Source organism: Sorex fumeus, unplaced genomic scaffold, assembly GCF_029834395.1.
Source record: "Sorex fumeus unplaced genomic scaffold, SorFum_2.1 ptg000094l, whole genome shotgun sequence".
Classification (NCBI taxonomy): domain Eukaryota; kingdom Metazoa; phylum Chordata; class Mammalia; order Eulipotyphla; family Soricidae; genus Sorex; species Sorex fumeus.
Genome location: NW_026606151.1, coordinates 20,875,582 through 20,897,362, shown reverse-complemented (window position 1 = coordinate 20,897,362; position 21,781 = coordinate 20,875,582). Strand labels below are relative to the sequence as shown.

Here is a 21,781-nt window from a genome sequence, read left to right as displayed (position 1 = left end):
CCTGCATTTTGATTGGTCGGACTAGATTATGACGCGACTCCGAATAACCACCAATCAAAAGGGGTTTTAAGGCGTCGCCTTGGTTGCATAGGACGTTCTGTATAAAAGGGACACGGGCCCGCTTGCTTTCACTCGACTTGTTCTCCGGAGCTCGTTCGTTGTCAGCAATCTTAGCCATGCCTGAACCCGCCAAGTCCGCGCCCGCCCCGAAGAAGGGCTCCAAGAAGGCCGTGACCAAGGCGCAGAAGAAGGACGGCAAGAAGCGCAAGCGCAGCCGCAAGGAGAGCTACTCGGTGTACGTGTACAAGGTGCTGAAGCAGGTGCACCCCGACACGGGCATCTCGTCCAAGGCCATGGGCATCATGAACTCGTTCGTCAACGACATCTTCGAGCGCATCGCCGGCGAGGCGTCCCGCCTGGCGCACTACAACAAGCGCTCGACCATCACGTCGCGGGAGATCCAGACGGCCGTGCGCCTGCTGCTGCCCGGGGAGCTGGCCAAGCACGCCGTGTCCGAGGGTACCAAGGCTGTCACCAAGTACACCAGCGCCAAGTAAAATGTCCCAGGGTGTGTCTTTGCACCTAAACCCAAAGGCTCTTTTCAGAGCCACCAAATTCTCAGTATTTGAGCTGTAAATACAAATACCGAGTCGACATTTAGGCTCCGGTGGTTACTTGTGGGTTATGGGAAACTGCACTGGTCAGAAAAATTTTCTGGCCACAGTGCTCGAAGGTCAAGAATGTGCAGTGCTGGCTTGGTTCCTTGCTTGCAGCGAACACCGGCCCCTTAAGTTTTATAAGCCTGGTGTCTTAAAGCTCTAAGTTGTAATTTAAGTTTCCACCCAAATTTATCTTCCACCCAGGTACCTGCCACCGATGTTTCCTTAGGGATCCAGTAACTTGGATCTAGCTTTTTTTTTTTTTTTTTTTTGCTTTTTCGATCCATTTGTGATAGTAACTGTTAAGAGGGAATGATATATCCTTGAGTAAACACTGACATTGGCAAGAATAAACATCTTAGTTTGCTAGTTATGGTATGGTGGAGACAAAGTACAGTCATTGTGAATTTTCACTCTTTGCATAAAAACATTGGTAGGAGCCTTGACACTTTAGCATCTAGAGTACCGTATGATACACATGCAATGAGAATAAGTATAAACGCAGGCGCACAAGCTGGGCGTGCAGAATATAAATAAAATGTCAGTCTCCGGACACTTCACCAAATGCTCTATTAAGGTCTCAAAGGATATTCCCTGAGTGACTAAATTCTTATCTGGCCATTTTGAAATGAATCACCATGTAGAAAACTACATGAAGCAGCACAAAGCTTTGTCTTTGATAAAAAAAATAAATTTGTTTACAATAAAAAGTAGTTTATTCTTATTCTTTGGGCGGGGTGCCCAGGAAGCTATGCTACTCAAGGACTAGGAAGAATCCCTAGCGTTACTCATTAAACCAGCTTTGTACTCAGCTAAACATTTAGATGTCTTACACAAATGGAGATTAAACAGTTTTTAAACCGACAATATGCTACTGACTTTAAGTAAGGGGTCTGTGATTGCCGCACTACATGGTCAGTTAAATAATAGCTTCACCTAAATTCCGTTTAGAGTAGCTGCTCTTAGCTAGTCAGCAACCAACGGTTTCCCTGAGCAGTTTTCCTGAACCATACCGAGCACAATTGTCACAAGCTCTTTTGATGAAAGCGTGGGGGGCCCTAAAAAGGGCCTTTTTTGTCTTTGCTTTGGGTGGATCAGATCGCGGTCTGCTTAGCCGCCGAAGCCGTAGAGGGTGCGGCCCTGGCGCTTGAGCGCGTAGACCACGTCCATGGCCGTGACGGTCTTGCGCTTGGCGTGCTCGGTGTAGGTGACGGCGTCGCGGATGACGTTCTCCAGGAAGACCTTGAGCACCCCGCGGGTCTCCTCGTAGATGAGCCCCGAGATGCGCTTGACGCCGCCGCGCCGGGCCAGGCGGCGGATGGCGGGCTTGGTGATGCCCTGGATGTTGTCGCGCAGCACCTTGCGGTGGCGCTTGGCGCCGCCTTTGCCCAAGCCCTTCCCGCCTTTACCGCGACCAGACATGATGAGAGAGAATATAGGAGTGAAGTGCTGCAGCCGGCCGCGGCTCCTCCTTATAAGCAGCCCTGGCGGACCAGAGTGGAAACCGCCCTCTGTGGGGGAGGGGAAGGGGGCGGGGCCTGAGCGCGGCGCGGGCCGGAGGCTCCCGCCGCTTTTGGTCTTCCTGCTTTTTTTTTTGAGTTTTCAGACTCCACTCCTTTTTTTTTTTTTCCCCCAATAATTTTCCACGCCCCATCCTCCTTAAACCGGGAAACTTTACTAAATCAGAAGAGGTATCAAATAAGATTCTTAAGATTTTTATTGCTGCATCTATTTTCCGTGAAAGCACTTATTCTGAAACGTTTTTTCACCTTAGTACATGGGAAAAGTAAAGCCCACGTATTAACTTCTAAAAACACAAGATACGGTAATAAAATGTTGGGTTTTAAGGTCTTTTGGGAAAATAAGTTCTTTTTTTCTTGATGTGTATGCCTTTTTTACTATTTCATTTATATATAGTAATAAACCAAACTAAAAACCGATAATAATCAAAATAAAAACTTATTTTGTTGATTTAAGACTCTCATCTAAAAATTCAGTAATGGCTTCTTCATCTGCTGATTGAAGCAGTTTTTGAGTTAGTTAATCCAGGCACTTCTCCCCACATAAAAATCCCTGTCTGTGCTCAGGTATTACTCCTGGCTCTGCATTCAGGAATTCCTCCAGGCAGCGCTCCGGAGGTCTTATGGGATGGCAGTGACTGAATCCAAATTGGCCATCCTACCAGCTGTACTATGGTTCTGGTCCTAGAATTCTACCTAAGTTCTTTTCTTAAGGAAGGCCAATTTTAATTTTCAAAAGCAGTTCCATTAGCTCTTACCAATAATGGGCAAAGCTATATAAAAGTCTATATCTAGGATTTTAACTTTAGTTACTTTTTTCTATTAATACTTTAAAAAAATGAGATGATACTCTAATGCAAGTGTGATTTCTTGTAGAGAAAACTTATTTTTTTAAAAAATTAATTTACTACTAATAAGTCACGGGTAGCTTGCCAAGCTCTGCCATGTGGGCGAAATACTCTCAGTAGAGCCCGGCAAGCTACTGAGAGTATCTCGCCCACACGGCAGAGCCTGGCAAGCCACCCGTGATGTATTCGATATGCCAAACACAGTAACAACAAAATCTCCAATGGAGACGTTACTGGGCCCGCTCGAGCAAATCGATGAACAACGGGAGGACCTTTACTTACTTACTTACTTACTAATAAGTACAACATATTGGGGGAACAAAATCTGGTGACACCCTTCCCTCCAATATTTCTGACATGAGCAATTGGTTCATAGGACCTCTGAAAGCTGGGTGGAGGGAGACTCTACAGACCTTTAAGGGGATAAAGAAAGTCTATAAATTATAGAGTTGGAGGAACATCTTTCTAAATCTAAATGAAAAGAACTCATTTGTGGTTTTTATCATATGCTGAATGCTTCATTTAAGTTTGTATTGTCTGGATCAGTGGGAGGTGGGGTGGGAAGAGAGTTGGTGAGAAAGAAACCCAAGAAAGAGCCTAGCCAGGTCGCAGGCACTGAAGATCAGGTCCCTTTGAGATGGGAAGATTCAGCTCTTCAGAGTAGGAGAAAATGAGCCACCTTGCAGCACTCAGGACCCCTCAGAAAAGGAGAAGCTAAGGGTTAATCTAAAGGACATAAGAATATGAAAAGACCTCCTAGAGTCCACGACTTTTGCCTATGACAGCACCCTAATAATTTTTCTGTGTTCTGAGAACTTGGCAGGACAGTTTGGGAAAATCTATAAACTGGACTGACATTTAGGGCACATGATGCTGATCCTCCCAGCTGAAGCCTGGGCCTGCGTTTCAACCTGTTCTGTGTTATAAAATATGCCCTTGGACGCTTGAACTTCTCTTGCTCTGTAACTTATTGCTGCCAGGAGAGGTCGCGTTGGAGCGACTTTTCCTGCATACAGCAATTCCTTGTTCCAGGCTGAGTCCCAGAAGGTGGGTTTTCAGTTCCCATGCCCTGCAGACCAGCGTAGCCTGGCAGTTGCCTTGTGGGGTTGTGGGGCTGGTGGGACTCCAGTGTCTATGCCACACTGGTGCTCATAGCCGACTTTCATGCCAGGCCTTATCCCATGGCAGAGGTGGGTCAAGCACAGAGGTGAAAACAGTCTATTAATTTGGGGTAGGGTAGGGGACATACTCAGCTGTGCTCAGGTATCACTCCTGGTGGGTTCAGGGGGATTGAACCGGAGTCAGTGGTGTACAAGGCAAATGCCTTAATCTCTCTACTACCCACTCTCCTAGAGACCACCTTCCCTCCTTGTGCTCATTTTCACCCTAGCCATCTGTAACCCAGCTCCCGGGAGAGAACAGCTCAGAGTGTCCTGCCCCCCGCGCCTGGCTGTCCTCGCTGGGGCCCCTTGGAGGGGAGCGGGTTGAGTTTCCCTCCCCGCCCCGACCAGGGTTCCAGCAGCCGAAGGCCTCCAGAACCAGCCACCACCATGCTGAGACCACTCTCCACACGCATGAAGGTACCAGCAGAGGAACAAAGGCATGCGGGTCCCAGGGCTGAGATCTCCAATCCTGCTCGGATCAGGGCTGAGCATCCTCCACCCAGATCCTCCATTTTCCAGTAGGCAGGGGTCACACCCACCAACTGGCCCCTTGGCGCCGTGTAATCCCATCAACCGCCAAGACCCAGAGACTATAAAACCCAGCTCCGGACATCTTATTATCTCATTCTTACTTTGGACAAACTGGCAGGCTACCGAATGTAACCTGCCCACACGGCAGAGTCTGGCAAACTCCCCGTGGCGTACCCAATATGCCAAATACCAGTAACAATGATGGGTCTCATTCTCCTAATCCTGAAAGAGCCTAGAATATGGCACTTTTTAAAAAATCTCAGGGCTAGGACGAAGGAGACGTTACTGGGGCTTGCTCGAGGCAATCGACGAACATCTGTAATATTTGTCGAGACAACCTGAACAGTTGAAGCCAATCTATGGATGAGTGGCTGAAGTGAGGCAGAGAGGAGAGAGACAGAGTCAATTTCTCCTGATCTGCCTCTGGCACCCAGGCTGCCTGAGAAGGTTAGGACTGAGAAAGTCTGCAATGAGCCCTAGTGCTCCAGAGGCCAGAGCACCCCCGCCCACCACTGCCAGCCCACCAGGTGGCTGTCAAGCCACATCTGATGTCCCTTTGGTTTTCTCGGCATGGGAGTTGATCCCCGCCACCCAACTTCTTGGGGAGCCACAGACTCAGGTTAGAGTGAATAATTGCTCTTTGCAGGAAAGGAAAGTCAGACGAGGCCTTACCTAGGGTTACCAGCTCCTTGCCTTGCAGAAAAGAATTTCAGGAGTAAATTATCAGTGAAGGAAAACAGATTTTATTTGGAGGGTTTTAGGAAGGGGAAGGAGAGAGTGAAACAGAGTGACATGCTTAAGAGAGAACACCGGCCTCTCCGAAGGCAGAGAGAGCCCCTACACACACCCCAGCATTAGATACGAAAGCATGAAAGTCCATATCTCAAGAGGGGAGATGCAGGCGACCTGTGCTCGAATACATGTCCTTGACCACGTAGTCACAAGCAGCACGTGGGCTCAGGCAGCATATGCTCACCCTTCCTTTGTTCAAGGTGGCATTTATGGGGTTTTCCCCAAGCCACCGCATGTGGGGTTTTCTAGCTAGGTAAGAGTCCGTTCCTAGGGTAGTTGCCAAGAGGATATAATTAGGGGTGGTTGATGATCCTCACTGAAAACTCCTTTTCTTGACCTTTGTTTCTGCTGGATCTTTTCTCAGAGGGTGGGTGCAGCCTTCTCTGGTCTGGACTAGCTGAGTCTTAAGGGTTAATTAGATTAAAGAAAGGAATTGAAGGGTCTTGAGTAATTTTCTTCAGGCCCTTTACATAGGGAGGGGTCCAGTATCCTTAGGGTCTGCTGTTGGAGAGTCTTAATCAAGTCTAGCTTTCTGTATCCACAAGGTGGGTCAGCCTTAAGACTCACCCCAGGGCTTTATTTCTTTGCAGAAATTTCACTGCTATGATGGGGGGGGGGGGGCATCCTAACCTACCTGCCCACATCAAGGTGCAACAGAATGTACTGCAGAAGTATTAGGATTTGTAATTAAAAAAAAAGTTACTATATGGCAGGAAGTCCCCACCTCCACTTTATTTATTTATTTTTTAAAATAATTTTTGGTTATCACTCATTATCCTTGACATTACAAGTTATTTTAACTAATTGCAAGAGAGAAAAACTTTTAGTATTTTCTTCAAGCTGTTAAACCTATGCACTTATTAGGCATTTTGTTATCCTTGGAAAAATACTAAGGTTTTCTTTCAAGTCAGGTGTTTAAATGTTTCTCACTCTAGAGTTTTTGGTCTAGATAACATAATTTAAAAAATTAAGTTTGCATTAAAAGAGCAGTTTTTTTTTTTTAAAGTATGAGGTGCAAATAAACTGGAAAGTATACTTGTATCGAAGAATGATTATGCCCTAGAACACCCCCAAAGTAGTCTTCCTACTTCTGGTACTGAGGGAGCAGACTGGAGACATCAGGCCGTAACACTAAAATGTCCCTCCTCTTTGGCCAATGAGTACCCCCAAATCACTCAGCATTCTACCCCTTTCTCTGCCTCCCTGGAATAACAAACCTGCAGCATTTTTTTTTTGGTAGTATATATTTAATCTCTAAGGATATATAGAATTTTCTAAATTTCTCAAAGTGTGAATCACTTTTAGCAGTAGCTGTCATGGGCACTCGTGGAGGGATGGGTACTGGATCATTGTATAACTGAAACCCAAGCACAAAAATTTGTAAGTCTACAATTGTACCTCATGGTGTTTCACTAATTAAAAAAATAAAAAAAAAACCCGGAGTTGGCTACGGGCAAGTCAAATGTGATACCTATTGTATTATGTTTCTGGCTCTTAAATACAAGTTTTAAAATGAAAAAAAAAAAAAAAAAGTCTTGCTTTAGGCTGAAGTGATAGCACAGCAGGTAGGGCGTTTGCCTTGCACATGGCCAACCCGGGTTTGATCCCCAGCATCCCATATGGTCCCCTGAGCACCGCCAGGAGTAATTCCTGAGTGCAGAGCCAGGAGTAACCCCTGTGCATCGCCGGGTATGACCCAAAAATTAAAAAAAAAAAAAAGAGATCTTCTTGGTTTATTTATTTTTTTGTTTTTTTAAATGAGCAACTATGGCACGGCTTCAGTACAGTATTGTCAAAATATTTACTTAAACTTCCTTCATAAAATAAAGAAGAAATTATTTAAAATATTTCAAGATTTATCCGTATTTAGACTGCAGCAGAAAGTTATTTGAAGAAACAAAACATTCAGCCAGAGGAGTAGATTTCAATATTTTAGAGTGGGGGTTATCTAGCATAGCTTAATTCTACAAGTTAGTGGTAGTGCAACTACAACGTGAAAATCAGAAGCTTAATCCTCCCTGAAGCTTCTCTTTCTTTTTTGTCTTACAGAATTTCTTTGACAACTCACAATCACATGCAAGCAATCTTGATGGTAAATAGGTCCTTTGCTACTCTACTTACAGTAAAAGGTAAAGGTAAAGACCCTCCCGTTGATCGTCGATTTGCTCGAGCAGGCCCAGTAACGTCTCCATTGGAGACTTTGTTGTTACTGTGTCTGGCATATCGAATACTCTCGGTAGCTTGCCAGGCTCTCCTAGAGGGGCGGAGGAATCGAACTCGGGTCGGCCATGTTGGCTGCTTGCAAGGCAAACGCCCTACCGGCTGTGCTATCGCTCCAGTACTAAGGAATATTTCCTGGGGGCTCTAGAGTCCTCTTTTCAAAATAATCATTATATAAATAAAAGGTAAAGTGGTCAAAGTTTTTCTTGAGACTGCAGGGCCTGGAGGTTTAAGGTGATCTGCACTCCAAGGTAGCACGTCCTGGGAAGCTTGCTCACAACCCTTTCAGTTCCACTGTCTAGAACGTTTCCCCTTTCTGAAACTGGCCTGGTAGCTGGGAGAATTGAGTGAGAGACAAAATAAAGTAAGGAATCTACTGCAGCTTACAGGTTGTAGGCCTGGAGGCCCTAGTCTCACAGGCACTGCTGACTGCCTCTGGAGGCTTCCAACTATCACTGGCTGTGATCAGCTGGGCCTAAATGGTCCCATCATTTATTGAGCACTGCTTAGGAGCACCTCCCAAAGGTACTGTGGTAACTATATTTTTCGCCTCCAAAACTTGAAATGTTATCCTCAGTTTTCCACAAATGCCAACACCAGTTCAAAGCATTCAGAAGTGGACAAAGTAGAAGGTAGAGCCTGCAACTATGAGCAGTGTACTCATTTGGTTACCTGTTATCGGCAGTGTCACATATAGCCCATCAGGAGGCCACACCGGTTCCTTCAACATCCAAAAGAACCTTTTTGTGGAATTATATACATTCTTCTAATTCTGTGAGCCAGAGGTGTAAGAGTTTACAGTGAAAGCAAAATGAAGAGCGGCCATTTTACCCTTGAGCGTAACACTGCACAACCATTGTTGCAAAAAATCTCCTCAAAGCCTAACTAGGTTTAAGGATTGTGAGGTAGAGCTACTTGCTCAGGTGCTCCATAGGTAACACCTTCAGATTGTAGGCGCGTGCCTATTCCATGCTCAGGGCTCCAGAGTGGTGTCACACCTACAGATAAATGATAACTGTGTCATAATGAGGGTAGCAGAGGGAGTGCCTCATAGCACTTGGAGACAAGGTGTTTGGGACAGCCTCGGGTCTGAAATTGCTGATCTGGAGAATTAACGTCCTTGGGCATGATGGTGACGCGCTTGGCGTGGATGGCGCAGAGGTTGGTGTCCTCGAAGAGCCCCACCAGGTAGGCCTCGCAGGCCTCCTGCAGCGCCATGACGGCCGAGCTCTGGAAGCGCAGGTCGGTCTTGAAGTCCTGCGCGATCTCGCGCACCAGCCGCTGGAACGGCAGCTTGCGGATGAGCAGCTCGGTGGACTTCTGGTAGCGGCGGATCTCGCGCAGCGCCACGGTGCCGGGCCGGTAGCGGTGCGGCTTCTTGACGCCGACCGTGGCCGGCGCGCTGTTTACCCAAGCGGTTCGGCTAAAATCGAGCTAAGGGAAAATCAGTTTACTTCAGAAACAGGATGTAGGGACTCCCCGTGGGAGAAGTTTAAAAAGAAAAACCGACCCTAATGCTTGTTATTCCCTGCAAAGGATTGAGACTAACCCCTTTCCACTGGTCCTTGCAGTTAATTTTTACACTCTATGACGCTTTAGTTTTTGCTAGTTGGGGAATCTGCGATTTTCCAGCAAAACTCACTTTTACACTTTTTGAGCCAATGAGCATGAAGTGTTAAGTTCTTTTGCAGAAAATGTGGGTGGCTCTGAAAAGAGCCTTTTGGGTTTGGAGTATTTAAAGTTCCGGTGGATTTAGATACATTACTTGCCCTTGGCCTTGTGGTGGCTCTCGGTCTTCTTGGGCAGCAGCACGGCCTGGATGTTGGGCAGGACGCCGCCCTGGGCGATGGTGACTTTGCCCAGCAGCTTGTTGAGCTCCTCGTCGTTGCGGATGGCCAGCTGCAGGTGGCGCGGGATGATGCGCGTCTTCTTGTTGTCGCGGGCCGCGTTGCCCGCCAGCTCCAGGATCTCGGCCGTCAGGTACTCGAGCACGGCCGCCAGGTAGACCGGGGCGCCGGCGCCCACCCGCTCCGAGTAGTTGCCCTTGCGGAGCAGCCGGTGCACTCGGCCCACGGGGAACTGCAGGCCTGCCCGCGACGAGCGGGTCTTGGCCTTGGCACGAGCCTTGCCGCCTTGCTTGCCGCGTCCAGACATGACGAGCTCCGAAGGTAGGTACTGGAGCAGAAAGCCAAAGCTGCAGGTTTTATAAACCTTTTTCGGCGCGGAAAACAAGATGTGTCACTGGTTACATTTGCGTTTCATCCTAGCCAATGGGGACAAGAACTTGGGGGCTCTTACATTCTGATTGGACAAAGGCATCTATGACGTAATCATGCTAATCAACCAATCAGACGCAGAATTTCAATCACCTTATCTGCATAAGACGTTCTATATAAACGCTGTCCTGTTTGTGTCGCAGAATTTGTCTGTCATCTCCTCTGCTTCAAAACCATGCCTGAGCCCGCCAAGTCCGCTCCCGCCCCCAAAAAGGGGTCCAAGAAGGCGGTGACCAAGGCGCAGAAGAAGGACGGCAAGAAGCGCAAGCGCAGTCGCAAGGAAAGTTACTCCATCTACGTGTACAAGGTGCTGAAGCAGGTGCACCCCGACACGGGCATCTCGTCCAAGGCCATGGGCATCATGAACTCGTTCGTCAACGACATCTTCGAGCGCATCGCCGGCGAGGCGTCCCGCCTGGCGCACTACAACAAGCGCTCGACCATCACGTCGCGGGAGATCCAGACGGCCGTGCGCCTGCTGCTGCCCGGGGAGCTGGCCAAGCACGCCGTGTCCGAGGGCACCAAGGCCGTCACCAAGTACACCAGCGCTAAATAAGTGAGTTTGGCTGCAAAAGTTGATCTTAACGGCTCTTTTAAGAGCCACCCATAAATCTCATGAAGAGAGCTGATGACGTTTATTTGCCTTAACTCCTTTCAACTTGCTATGATTACCCTGAGAAGCAGGGCAGTCATTCAACTATACTAAATTTAGAATTTTACCGTCGGTGGCAAACTCGAGAAGTACTTCAGGCAGAAGTAACGTTGCCTGACCCGTGGAAACTCCTGGGTAAATAATCCTTAGAGCTTTGTGTTGTTGGGAAACTTGCTGAATTGATGTGGGCTCCCCCGATCGCTATTAAGGTTAGGTAACGAATGGGAGGAGAAGTCTTAGGCTTGAAGCAAATTTGAACATTCTCGGATCCCCAACTGGGATAAAGGGGCGACCTGGACCCAGACTGGGCAGAGGCCGCGCGGGCTGTTTGCATCTACGGGCGACACGCTACATTTCCTTCTTGTTTTTGATTGGCTGCCGCCCAGGCTGCCTCGCGGGGGTTGGTGCGACCGGTTGGTCCCGCCTCCTGCCGGTCGGTCCCGCCTCCTGCCGCCTAGAGCCGCGCTCACACTTAATAGATAATTATTGGCTGGGTTGTGCCTCTAGCGGTCCTTTCTTATCCTGTGTTTTGATTCCTTTAGGGAACGAGCTTTATTATTGTTTTAAATAATATCATTTTAAGTTAATTTATTTTGATTTGGGGGTCACACCCAGCAGTGCTCAGGGCTTACTCCTTGCTCTGCGCTCGGGGCACCATATGGGACTGAACTCGGGTCGGCTGCACGCAAGGCCAGTGCCCTAACTATCACTCTGATCCCGAGCTTTATTATTTCTTAAAATGTTATTGGAGATGGGGATTTGAAGGATGTAATTTTCAGTCGAGAAGTGCTAATGACCGGGTTTGAATTAGGATACTCCGTTGCTTTGTCGCTATCTAAAAAGAAATATATGATGTATGAGGACCTTTGGAGTCCAGTGAAGGCAAAGGAATTTGAGGACGTTTAGGTAGTTTCTTTTCTAAAACAAAAGCCAGTTTTTTTTCACCCCCCCCCCACTCCGGGTGGGGGCTTTTTGTGACCCGGTGACACTCAGGGGTTACTCCTGGCTCTGCACTCAGGAATTAAGTCTTGGCGGTGTTCTGGGGACCATATGGGATGCCCAAGATCGAATCCGGGTCAGCTGTGTGCAAGGCAAACGCCCAACCCACTGTACTGTCTTTCTGGCCCCACAAAGGCCAGTTTAAAGTTCCTCTAAAGAATCGCTGATGTTTTCTATTTCCTCATCCACTTTCCCCCTAACCCCCATTTTTTTCCTAGTCTGGGTGTGGGACCCAGGTCTCTTGCATGGAAGGCTTTTATGGCCAACCCACCTTCCCATCTCACTATATCCTATTTTAAACTTCAATTTGAGCCAGAAAGAAGAACTGTCATCTGCCATTTCAATTGTCCATTTTCAAGAGAACAGCAAGTCTGCATTGATTCTCTATAATTTCAAAATGCTGCCTCTTTTAGGTAAAAGGTAAAAAATTTCCAAGCTTCCATTTCAGGTTTTGTTTGACTGAGATAATCATTTTAAGTGACTCCAAATGAAAGGCTATCTAATTTCTCTAATTGGGTCCAGATGTAGCACCGTTTAGAACAATGTTTTGTAATATCCACATCAAATATAATTTCCCTTGGTCCTTTCAAACCCTACTCATGGCTTAACAGCCTCTTTAATTGTCTGCCCTAACATTTCTTCCCCTTTTTATGATAGAGTGTCCAGCGCCTGGAAGCCACCTGCGTGTCCTTTCTGACATATGTATCTGAGTTGCGGCTGCATGTTATGTTATATAAGTTTCACATAGAGAATACATATTCATATGACACAAAAAATAGAGGATCAATGACCTTATAAGTTCTCTCTCTCTCTCTCTGAAGTTACAATATATAGAGTATATATATATATAGCCTACATATAATATATATATATATAACTACTCCTACTACTGTCCCTAGTCATAATAGCACGATTAGAAATGAATGGCAATGATTGTGTACCACATAATAGCATCTGTGGAAGATATTAGAGAAGGGGGTAGTGCAGTTGCCCTTGGGAGCATTGCATCTGATTTTTTTTCCCCTAGAAGCAGTTATGGTTTCAGATATGATCTCAACTGATATATATGCTTGCTTATGATTTTTCTGAATAGGCAGGAATTTGAATGGGTAAAACTGGAGGTGATTGATGAGAAATTTTGTGGAAAAGGGTTTTCTGAATGATTTTTTTTGTCCCAGAATATAAGAATAATGTGTTGGGAGTGGGGAAGAAGGAGATGGCTGAATAGGCCCAAGCATACATTTGCCTGTGGAAGGCTTAGGTTCAATCCCTGGCACTCAAAGGGGAGAAAAAAAAGGAAAAAGAAACTATTTGGAGGGGCTGGAGCAATAGCACAGCGGGTAGGGCCTTGAGTGCAGTCAACCTGAGTTTGATTCTGATCATCCCGTATGGTCCCCTGAGCATCGCCAGGAGTAACCCCCTGTATATTGCGAGGGCCAGGCTTGTTGCAGTTTATTTATTTTAATCCTCTCTCCATTCATTCCTATCTCTCTCTCCTCTGCCTCTCCTCCTGCTTCTTCCTCCCCCATGCTACTTCATTCTCCTTCTCAATCCCTCTTCATCCTCCTTCTGACTCTGGAATCTGGATACTGATCCCGATTCCCTTTCTCCTCTTGCTCTGGATTCTGATCCCCCAGCCCACTCTTACGATACAGTTAAATCCCAAAGCATGAGGGGTTGGGCTAACAATTACACATAGGTGCGGTCACAATCAATAGGGGTAGAATTCTTTCCCTCGGTGAAAGCCGCTTCTAGGACAGACGCTCTCTCAGCAGGACGACCCACCCTAGAGCGGAATCCCATGGGTGTGTTTCTCGTCTCCTTGTCCAACAAACATATAAGCATTCATAATATAAATCATTTTGTATGGATACAGTAAGAAATACCTTAAATTTATAGAATTGCTCTCCTAGGGCCATCTCGATCTCAGACTACAGTGCTCAGGTCAGATAGTCTTTCCTACCCCTGGCAGGATCCTAGTCTCGTCGTTACTTTTGGATCATGACAGCATTTGTCTATGATCAAACTCTTAACTTATAGTTAAGAATCGTGGCACTTTGGCCTAGCCCATTTCGATGCCAGGGTAGCTCACCGCTTGCCCTGGGTCCGTTCAGTCCCTCGTCGGGACCCTGCTTTTGGGGTGCTAGGGACCAAGGGCAACTGAGGCTAAAGTTGAGAAAGCACATGCCCAGGAGTGAATAATATTCAAAGCTGATTAAATCCTAAGTCACATAATATCATAACAATATTATAATTATAATAATATAATTTATTTTATTAATTATCAATGATATTATATTACAACAATAACATTAATAATGAACAACAATAATATTAATAATTTAATATTATTATAATTATAACAATATTATAATTAAATATTATAATTAATGATATTAACGATCTTCCTATATCTATACAAAAAGGACATTGCTTTAAAGTAAACTATGCAAAAGACATAAGGAGAGGAGAAAGGCCATATTAACTTACAATACAATTTCAGTGTCCTAGAAGGATCTTACCTTATAAATGAACAGATATTGATTAGGGGGGAGAACAGATCTGATTAACTGTTTGGGGAGGAGAGCATAGGGAAGAGTTTACAGATAAGCACAATGGAATGGAAGTGCTGCAGGAGCACTGTCATAAACCTGAGTTCCTTATGGCAAGGGAGGAAGGACGAAGCAATGTTATCCTACAGCTGGATATGACCCAAAAAAGCAAAAAACAAACAAAAACCAAAAAGTTATTTGGAACTGGAGAAATAGTCCAGGAAGTCAGGTGCATGCAGTCATGCATATGCAGTGCATATGGCCCCCTGAGCACTGCCAGGGACCACTCCTGAGCACCCCTGCACCGCCAGTTGTGGCCTAAAAGCCAAAGTAAATAAATAAAATCTCGTGTGTGGGAGATGTGACTTAGAAATAGAACACAGGCCTTGCTTGAGACATCCTTGGCATTGCCAAACCAAAGTGAAAATTGGTATTGAAAAATACAAATAATGGGACTGAGGAGATAGCACAGCGGGTAGGACGTTTGCCTTGCACGCGGCCGACCAGGGTTCGATTCCCAGCATCCCATATGGTCCCCTGAGCACCGCCAGGAGTAACTCCTGAGTGCAGAGCCAGGAGTAACCCCTGTGCATCGCCAGGTGTGACCCAAAAAGCAAAAAAAAAAAAAAAAAAAAAAAAAAAAACAAATAATGTCCCGGGTAAATGCCAACCCGAAGGTCCAGTCTATCCACAGTCAAGGTCCACAATGTTATTTTCTCCCTCATCACGGTGGGCTGGTCAGAGAGAACACAGGAGCCCCGTGGCCATGGTCGCATCAAGCTGAGCTGGATATGAGACACTCAGGGTCCCTAGGGCTAATGGATTCTCTATCCAGTTTGGCCTGAAAAAGGCAGAGATTTGTTTTCTTAACCAAGATAACCTTTTGCTTAGATTTGGATGTGTTTTACTTCCTCAGGCTGTTGCTAGCCAACAGTTACAGAATATTTTATGTCTAGTTTCTCTCATAGCTGTTGTTTTCTTTCCACTTCACATTGTAATGAAAGGTGGCTCGCAGAAGGTCTGGAATCACGAGTCTAGTGTCCCATGTTGTCCCATGTACACTTAAGCAGTGGCTCACTGGAGGGCTGCTCCATGTGGTCCCTCCAAGTCCGACAGGTTAGTGCAAGCCCCGCAACCGAGTGCTGTATGTATGCTGAAGAGCGACAAAGAATCGGAACAGTTTCCCCTGCTCCCAAAACACTTTAGTTAAAGGGGACTCGTGCAGAAATGGAATGATACCTCCACTCTGACACTCAATAGGCGACTCAGAAGGTTGACTCTTATCCTTGTACCTTAGGGCTCATTCTGCTGAATTGGTTGTTTGTTAAGACTTTTTCTGTCTACAGAGGAATGCTTCTACCAGTGGGTACTGAGCCACTTTCAATTTTGTTATTGTCTTATCAAAAATTATGCAAAATTAAAGTCTTATGGATTTGGGTCTGTTGCATGAATATTCATTCAGTAGGAGGCGCTGAGACAAGGAATGTGAAAGAAATTTATGTCATGAAGGGCCCAGGTTCTCTCAGACCTGTGACAAAGGTAGAGAGCCCCGAAATCTCCTTTTATTACCATCCTACAGTTCAATACAGTGAGGTCATCAACATAGGAGTTCCAGGAAGAACATGTCCAGGCCTGGTCTTTGGGATGTAGATGCCTGGCTCCAGGCTGGCTGATTTTGGAGATGTAGATTCTAGACTCTAGCAGACTCGTCTTTGATGTGCTAATCCAAGTGCTTGTAGCTTGTAAAAGGTGAGGCCACAATGTATGGTTTGCCCCCTCAAATGTTCTTTCTGTAACTCCTTTTGATGACATCACTATATTGCGCCCTTTAGAGGTACTATGATCTATATAAGGGAGATTTCAGGGCTCTCTGGGGGGACATGTGCTTCAGAGAACCTGGGAAGATGGGGCTGAGGACAGAAGCTGAGAGAACAAAGGTGCACGTGCTTGAGAGATCCTGGGGCCTCCATGACATACATCTCTTCCATGTAATAAACTGCTGCTAAGACCAACCAGCCTGGCCCCCGTTTCCTTCCTTCGCCTGACCATCGCCATCGACCCCCGTGGAGTGGGGAAACGGTCTGAGACTACCGAACGCGGGCGGCGGGAGAGATAGACCGCCGACCCTTTTTAATTTTTGTGTGTTTACACATAGATCCTTTGGAATCCCATTCAGACAAAATATTGCAAAAACACTCGAGGCACTTGAGGAGTTTTTGAAAAAAGGGATTAGAGATTGGATGATGATGAAATTGTTAAAATTTTTCTTTGTGTTTTGTTTATGTGTATCTAGAAGGACATTGGTCAAAGTATTCATGATTGGAATAACAAGTTTGTCATTTCTTGGGGCACAGCAGGTAGGGCGTTTGTGTGTTTGCCTTGCACGCGGCCGACGCAGGGCTGACGCAGGTTCGATTCCCAGCATCCCATATGGTCCCTCCGGGCACCGCCAGGAGTCATTCCTGAGTGCAGATCCAGGAGTAACCCCTGAGCATCGCCGGGTGTGACCCAAAAAAAAAGCAAAAAAAAAAAAAAAAACCCAAGTTTGTCATTTCTTACCCAGTCCCTCTCATCCAGTGTAGTCTAGGATAAAAAAACAGTATTGGCGAAATGCTGGGAACTGCTTTACCCTGTGAGATGGGCATTTACAGGTAAATCAAACACCTGTGTACCTTAGCATTTGCTTTTGTGTGTTTGCTGTGTAACAAGAGTGCTTGTCTCTGTTATATGTCCATAATTCACGTATTCCTCCCCCCACCCCAAAGAAAAACCAGCAGTTCAATTAACTAACATACTTCTCTTTTGGCCAACAAAAGGTGGCAGTAAGAGAAATCAATTACCTGGACAGAACTAAAGGCAACGGGGTCGGAGGTCGCGGGGCGCCCTCAGCGGTTCCTACCCACCTCACTAGTGGGAGAATCTTATCTGCTACCGCCATCTTGTGGCTATGTGACGTATTGCAACTTTCGTTCTATTTAGGAGTCGACTTTTAATTTTTTTCTTGTGATTGAATCTTATCTATGAGAACAATAGGGAAAATGTTTGCAGAAAGTAATTCTAAGATAAAAGAAGAATTAAAGAACAAAACTTGGAAAATTGACCATTTTTACCATGCCGCTTACTAGATATATTTAAAATATGAGTAGATAGCATTTTATCTATATAAAATATATAAAAATAATAATTCCAACTTGTCAAGTGCCTGTGGAGAAAGTGGATATCTCCTATATTCGTGATTACGTCAAAAGAGAGATAACATAAACTGAAACAGCATTGGCTAATTATTAAAAACAGCCATAAGATGTTGAAAGCTTTGCTTTCTGAAAGAATTCTTTGAACCCACAAATTTTCCTAATAGAAAATAAACAATGAAGAAATGCGATCAAGAATGGCTAAAGTAGATTACAGTGTGTCAACTTCTTTGACTACACAAGGAAACTATTAAAAATGATCATGAAGAAAACTGAGTTAAAAGAAAATTCTATTTTACATTGTTAATTAGAAAAGGCGTCCCCACCCCCTGCCACCGCTGAAAAGCCCGTGTTCTCTCTTGAACACTTTCTCTCCTCACATTTCTCTAAATTTCTTCCAATTTTGTAAGGAAAAAAAAGGAGAGAGAAGGAGAATTTTAATTCTTGGTTTAGTTGTTAAGGGATCCGAATGTTACAAGAATAAAGCTTTTGGCTTGCATGGATGTTCCTGGAAAGGAAACTGTCTAAATTTTGTAATCATCATGTGAAAATTGTGTCTCTCTTCAGTGTTGCAGTTTTCCCCAATCTTGGTCAGGAGATTTGTCTTGATAGAAATTGCGTGCGTGCGTGCGTGTGTGTCATTGAAATTGCGTGTGAGATCTCATTGGCTTTTTCGTTTCAATGAACTTTATTGATCAGAGCAGTAAATAATCCCTCAGAAGGCTTTGGGTAACCAAAGTCCTGTCCTACCTTCCACCCTTTCTCTCACAGCAGATAGGCCGGGTACGAAGCATCCAATCACACAATCATGCTCATTTATGATGCAAGCAACCAGAAAAAGAGATACATTGTTACTTTTCCTCCTAGCTCTTCCGCACTAAAATAAACCAACCGACGAGGATGGGATTCGAACCCACGCGTGCAGAGCACAATGGATTAGCAGTCCATCGCCTTAACCACTCGGCCACCTCGTCACGGCGGGGCCCCTTGGACCTCCTTCCTTTCAGAAGGCGGCCCGGGAGCCGCGGGGCGGGAGGGAGGGGAGGACGCGCCGGGTCGCCTGACGCCGCGCGGGCGACCTGAAACCCGCACAAACCCGGCGCCCGGCGCGACCGACTCGGAACAGAGACTCCGCCGCCGGGTCTCGGCTTCCAGCCGCCACCGATCGCCGCGTTCCCGGGGCGAATCGGGCTCCGAAAACGGGGCTGGGCGTGGGGGGGTAGGGGGAGGAGGGAGGGGGGAGGAGGGGGGAGAGGGACGCGACAGTCCCCTTAGCTGCCCCCGTCCTTGGCCTGCGACAGTCCCCTAGGCTCCCCTGTACTCGGCCTGCTATAGGCCGTCCGTTGGTTGCCTCTGTGAACTCCAGAGTCACCGAGAATCTTGCTTCTCCCTGGAAGTCTCTAGACCTTTGGGGGTCGCTGCGCCCGCCTGCCGGCGCCTTCGCGGTCAGTGTCGCTCCCCCCAGTCTCGGTGGAACTGACTTTCCGGCAGGGAGCGCTCCGAGTCCAGCGCCCTTGCCTCCTCGCCTGGCTTATTCCAAGTAATAAACCTTTGCTTCCACGAATTCTTTGGGTCTGTTCATTGATTCATGCATGCATATTAATACTCATACGAATACATACGAATCATGCTAATACATACTAATGCATACATTAGAGAATATATTATGATACCGCGAGGGCGGAGAAAGAGCTCGCTTGTAAGTGGCGGTCTTATTAATTGTTTTCTAAGAAGCAAATGGATTTAAAAGCTTCAGACTCCCCTCCTTCCTTTTCTTGCGTCTGGGCCAGACACCGTCTTCCCCACACAGGGGAGATTCTACAGAGGATCCTCCCTGTAACCGTGAGATGCCCATGATCATAGTTCTTTCATTTTTCCTTGTTAAAAGAAGGCTTTTGACCTTGGAAGAACATGAATTTTGCCCCAATATTACTCAACAAGGGAAGTTGAACAAAGTAACTCTAACTCAAGGTTTGCTCTTGGCTCTGTGCTCAGGGAGCCCTGCCGGCAGGCTCATCGAGAAATCATGACGTGTCAGGGATGGAACAGGGGCAGGCCATGTGCGAAACAAGCACCTTACCCACTGTACTGTCACTCTGGGTCTCTCTCTTTCTCTCTCTCTCTTTCTTTCTTTCTTTCTTTCTTTCTTTCTTTCTTTCTTTCTAAAAACACATCACCCCCCCTAACTAAAACCCCATTAATCTTTAGCAAATTACTCTTTTCTGGAAAAAACTAAAAGGCAAGAATTTCCTTCCTTCGTTCCTTTGTTCCTTCTCCCTTCCGTCCTTCCTTTCCTCCCTTCCTTCCTCCCTCCCTCCCTCCCTCCCTTCCTTCCTTCCTTCCTTCCTTCCTTCCTTCCTTCCTTCCTTCCTTCTCTCCCTCCCTCCTTCCTTCCCTCCCTCCTCCCTTTATTCCCTCCCTCCCTCCTCCCTCCCTCCCTCCCTCCCTCCCTCCCTCCCTTCCTTCCTTCCTTCCTTCCTCCCTTTATTCCCTCCCTCCCTCCTCCCTCCCTCCCTCCCTCCCTCCCTCCCTCCCTCCCTCCCTCCCTTCCTTCCTTCCTTCCTTCCTTCCTTCCTTCCTTCCTTCCTTCCACTGTTATGAGCAGGAAACACTTAAAACATAACAGGAGCAGGATTTTTTCAAACTTCTCTCATCTACCTCAAGATAGATCCTCCACAGGGCACAGCCTGGTAGATCCCTCCCTCGCTCTCGCATTAGCCCGTGCACGAAGGGTGCCGTTCTCAGAGGAGAGAGAAGAGGTGAACACACACTCAGACAGTAACAGCCACACTCTTTCACACCTCCTCTCTATTTCAGTGTGCGTACTTGCCTGCTCCCCTAACTCTTAGGTCATCTGTGTTCTCCTTCCCTTTAAACTGGTAAGTGCAATTGAGTTTGAATTTTCCACAGGATTTTCCCTGTAATCACGAGATGCCCATGATAATAGTTGTTTCTTTTTTTTCTTGTTAAATGGCCTTTTCTTTCTTTCTTTTTTTAAAAATTTTTATTAGTGAAATTTTTATTAGGGCTGGATTGATAGCACAGCGGTAGGGCGTTTGCCTTGCACGCAGCCAACATGGCCGACCCGAGTTCGATTCCTCTGCCCCTCTCGGAGAGCCCGGCAAGCTACCGAGAGTATCTCGCCCGCACGGCAGAGCCTGGCAAGTTCCCTGTGACGTATTCAAGAATGTGCCAAACACAGTAACAACAAAGTCTCCAATAGAGACGTTACTGGGCCCGTTCGAGCAAATCGATGATCAACGGGAAGGCCTTTACCTTTTACCTTTATTAGTGAAACACCATGAGGTACAGTTGTAGACTTACCAATTTTTCTGCTTGGGTTTCAATTATACAATGATTGAGTACCCATCCCTCCACCAGTGCCCATTTTCCACCACCACTGATCCCAGTGTCCCTCCCACCTCTCATCCTCCCCATCCCACCCTGCCTCTGTGGCAGGGCATTCCCTTTTGTTCTCTCTCTCCTTTTGGGTGTTGTGGTTTGCAAAAGAGGCATTGAGTGGCAATCATGTTTGGTCTAGAGTCTACTTTCAGCATGCATCTCCCATCCTGGGAGGATCCTCCCAACACCCTTTATTTGGTGCTCCCTTCTCTATCTGAGCTCCCTTTTCCCCTAGCATGTGTGGCTGGCCTCCAAGCCATGGAGTGAACCTCCTGGTACTTAGCTCGGCTATTCTTGGGTGTTAGTCTCCTATTTTGTTACTTTATGTTCCCCAGATGAATGCAATCTTTCTATGTCTGTCCCTCTCTTTCTGACTCATTTCGCTTAGCATGATACTTTCCATGTTGTACCACTTGTATGTAAATTTCATGACTTCATCTTTTCTAACAGCTACATAGTACTCCATTGTGTAGATGTACCAAAGTTTCTTTAACCAGTCATCTGTTCTCGGGCACTCAGGTTTTTTCCAGATTCTGGCTATTGTAAAGAGTGCTGCAATGAACAAACAAGTGCAGATGTCACTTCGACTCTACTTTTTTGCCTTTCTGGGATCTATTCCCAGGAGTGGTATTGCTGGGCCAAATGGGAGCTCAATTTCTAATTTTTTGAGAATCGACATACTGTTTTCAAAAAGGGCTGCCACAGAGGCGGGGTGCGATGGGGGGATGGGGGTGGGAGGGATACTGGGATCCGTGGTGGTGGGAAATGGGCACTGGTGGAAGGATGGTTATTTTATCATTGTATAATTGAAACCCAAGCACAAAAATTTGTAAGTCTACAACTGTACCTCATGATGTCTCACTAATTAAAAAAAAAAATGGTGAACCAGTCGGCATTCCCACCAGCAGTGAAGGAGGGTCCCTTTCTCAAAATGGCCTTTTCTTTTTTTTTCTATTTTTGCTTTTTGGGTCACACC

The 21,781-nt window shown here is 46.3% G+C and overlaps 5 protein-coding genes and 1 non-coding gene across 6 annotated transcripts in view; 2 read left to right on the top strand and 4 right to left on the bottom strand.

Annotated features, from left to right (window-relative positions):
• LOC130040153 (uncharacterized) overlaps positions 1 to 9,402 on the bottom strand; it is a 249,284-nt gene extending 239,882 nt beyond the window's left edge. Inside the window, exons 1-2 of the mRNA XM_056132168.1 lie at positions 9,376 to 9,402; positions 8,850 to 9,167 (exon numbers count right to left, since the gene is read on the bottom strand). Coding sequence (XP_055988143.1) covers positions 8,850 to 9,167; positions 9,376 to 9,402 — 345 coding nt within the window. The remainder of the gene's footprint in view (positions 1 to 8,849; positions 9,168 to 9,375) is intronic.
• On the top strand, positions 177 to 568 carry LOC130040311 (histone H2B type 1-K). Its single transcript, XM_056132342.1, has one exon. It carries the CDS (start codon positions 177 to 179, stop codon positions 555 to 557), a length of 381 nt encoding a protein of 126 aa, XP_055988317.1. The 3' UTR covers positions 558 to 568.
• Positions 1,770 to 2,081, bottom strand: LOC130040316 (histone H4). The gene has a single exon (XM_056132348.1). The coding sequence runs from the start codon at positions 2,079 to 2,081 to the stop codon at positions 1,770 to 1,772; it is 312 nt and encodes a 103-aa protein (XP_055988323.1).
• A 92-nt stretch (positions 9,403 to 9,494) lies between the features above and the next one.
• LOC130040307 (histone H2A type 1-D) lies at positions 9,495 to 9,887 on the bottom strand. The gene has a single exon (XM_056132338.1). The coding sequence runs from the start codon at positions 9,885 to 9,887 to the stop codon at positions 9,495 to 9,497; it is 393 nt and encodes a 130-aa protein (XP_055988313.1).
• A 297-nt stretch (positions 9,888 to 10,184) lies between these two features.
• Positions 10,185 to 18,264, top strand: LOC130040310 (histone H2B type 1-J). Its single transcript, XM_056132341.1, has 2 exons — positions 10,185 to 10,565; positions 18,175 to 18,264. The coding sequence occupies exon 1, from the start codon at positions 10,185 to 10,187 to the stop codon at positions 10,563 to 10,565; it is 381 nt and encodes a 126-aa protein (XP_055988316.1). The 3' UTR covers positions 18,175 to 18,264.
• A 31-nt stretch (positions 18,265 to 18,295) lies between these two features.
• Positions 18,296 to 18,377, bottom strand: TRNAS-GCU (transfer RNA serine (anticodon GCU)). Its single transcript has one exon. It is a non-coding gene; the product is annotated as a tRNA-Ser (tRNA).
• Between the last annotated feature and the right edge of the window lie 3,404 nt (positions 18,378 to 21,781).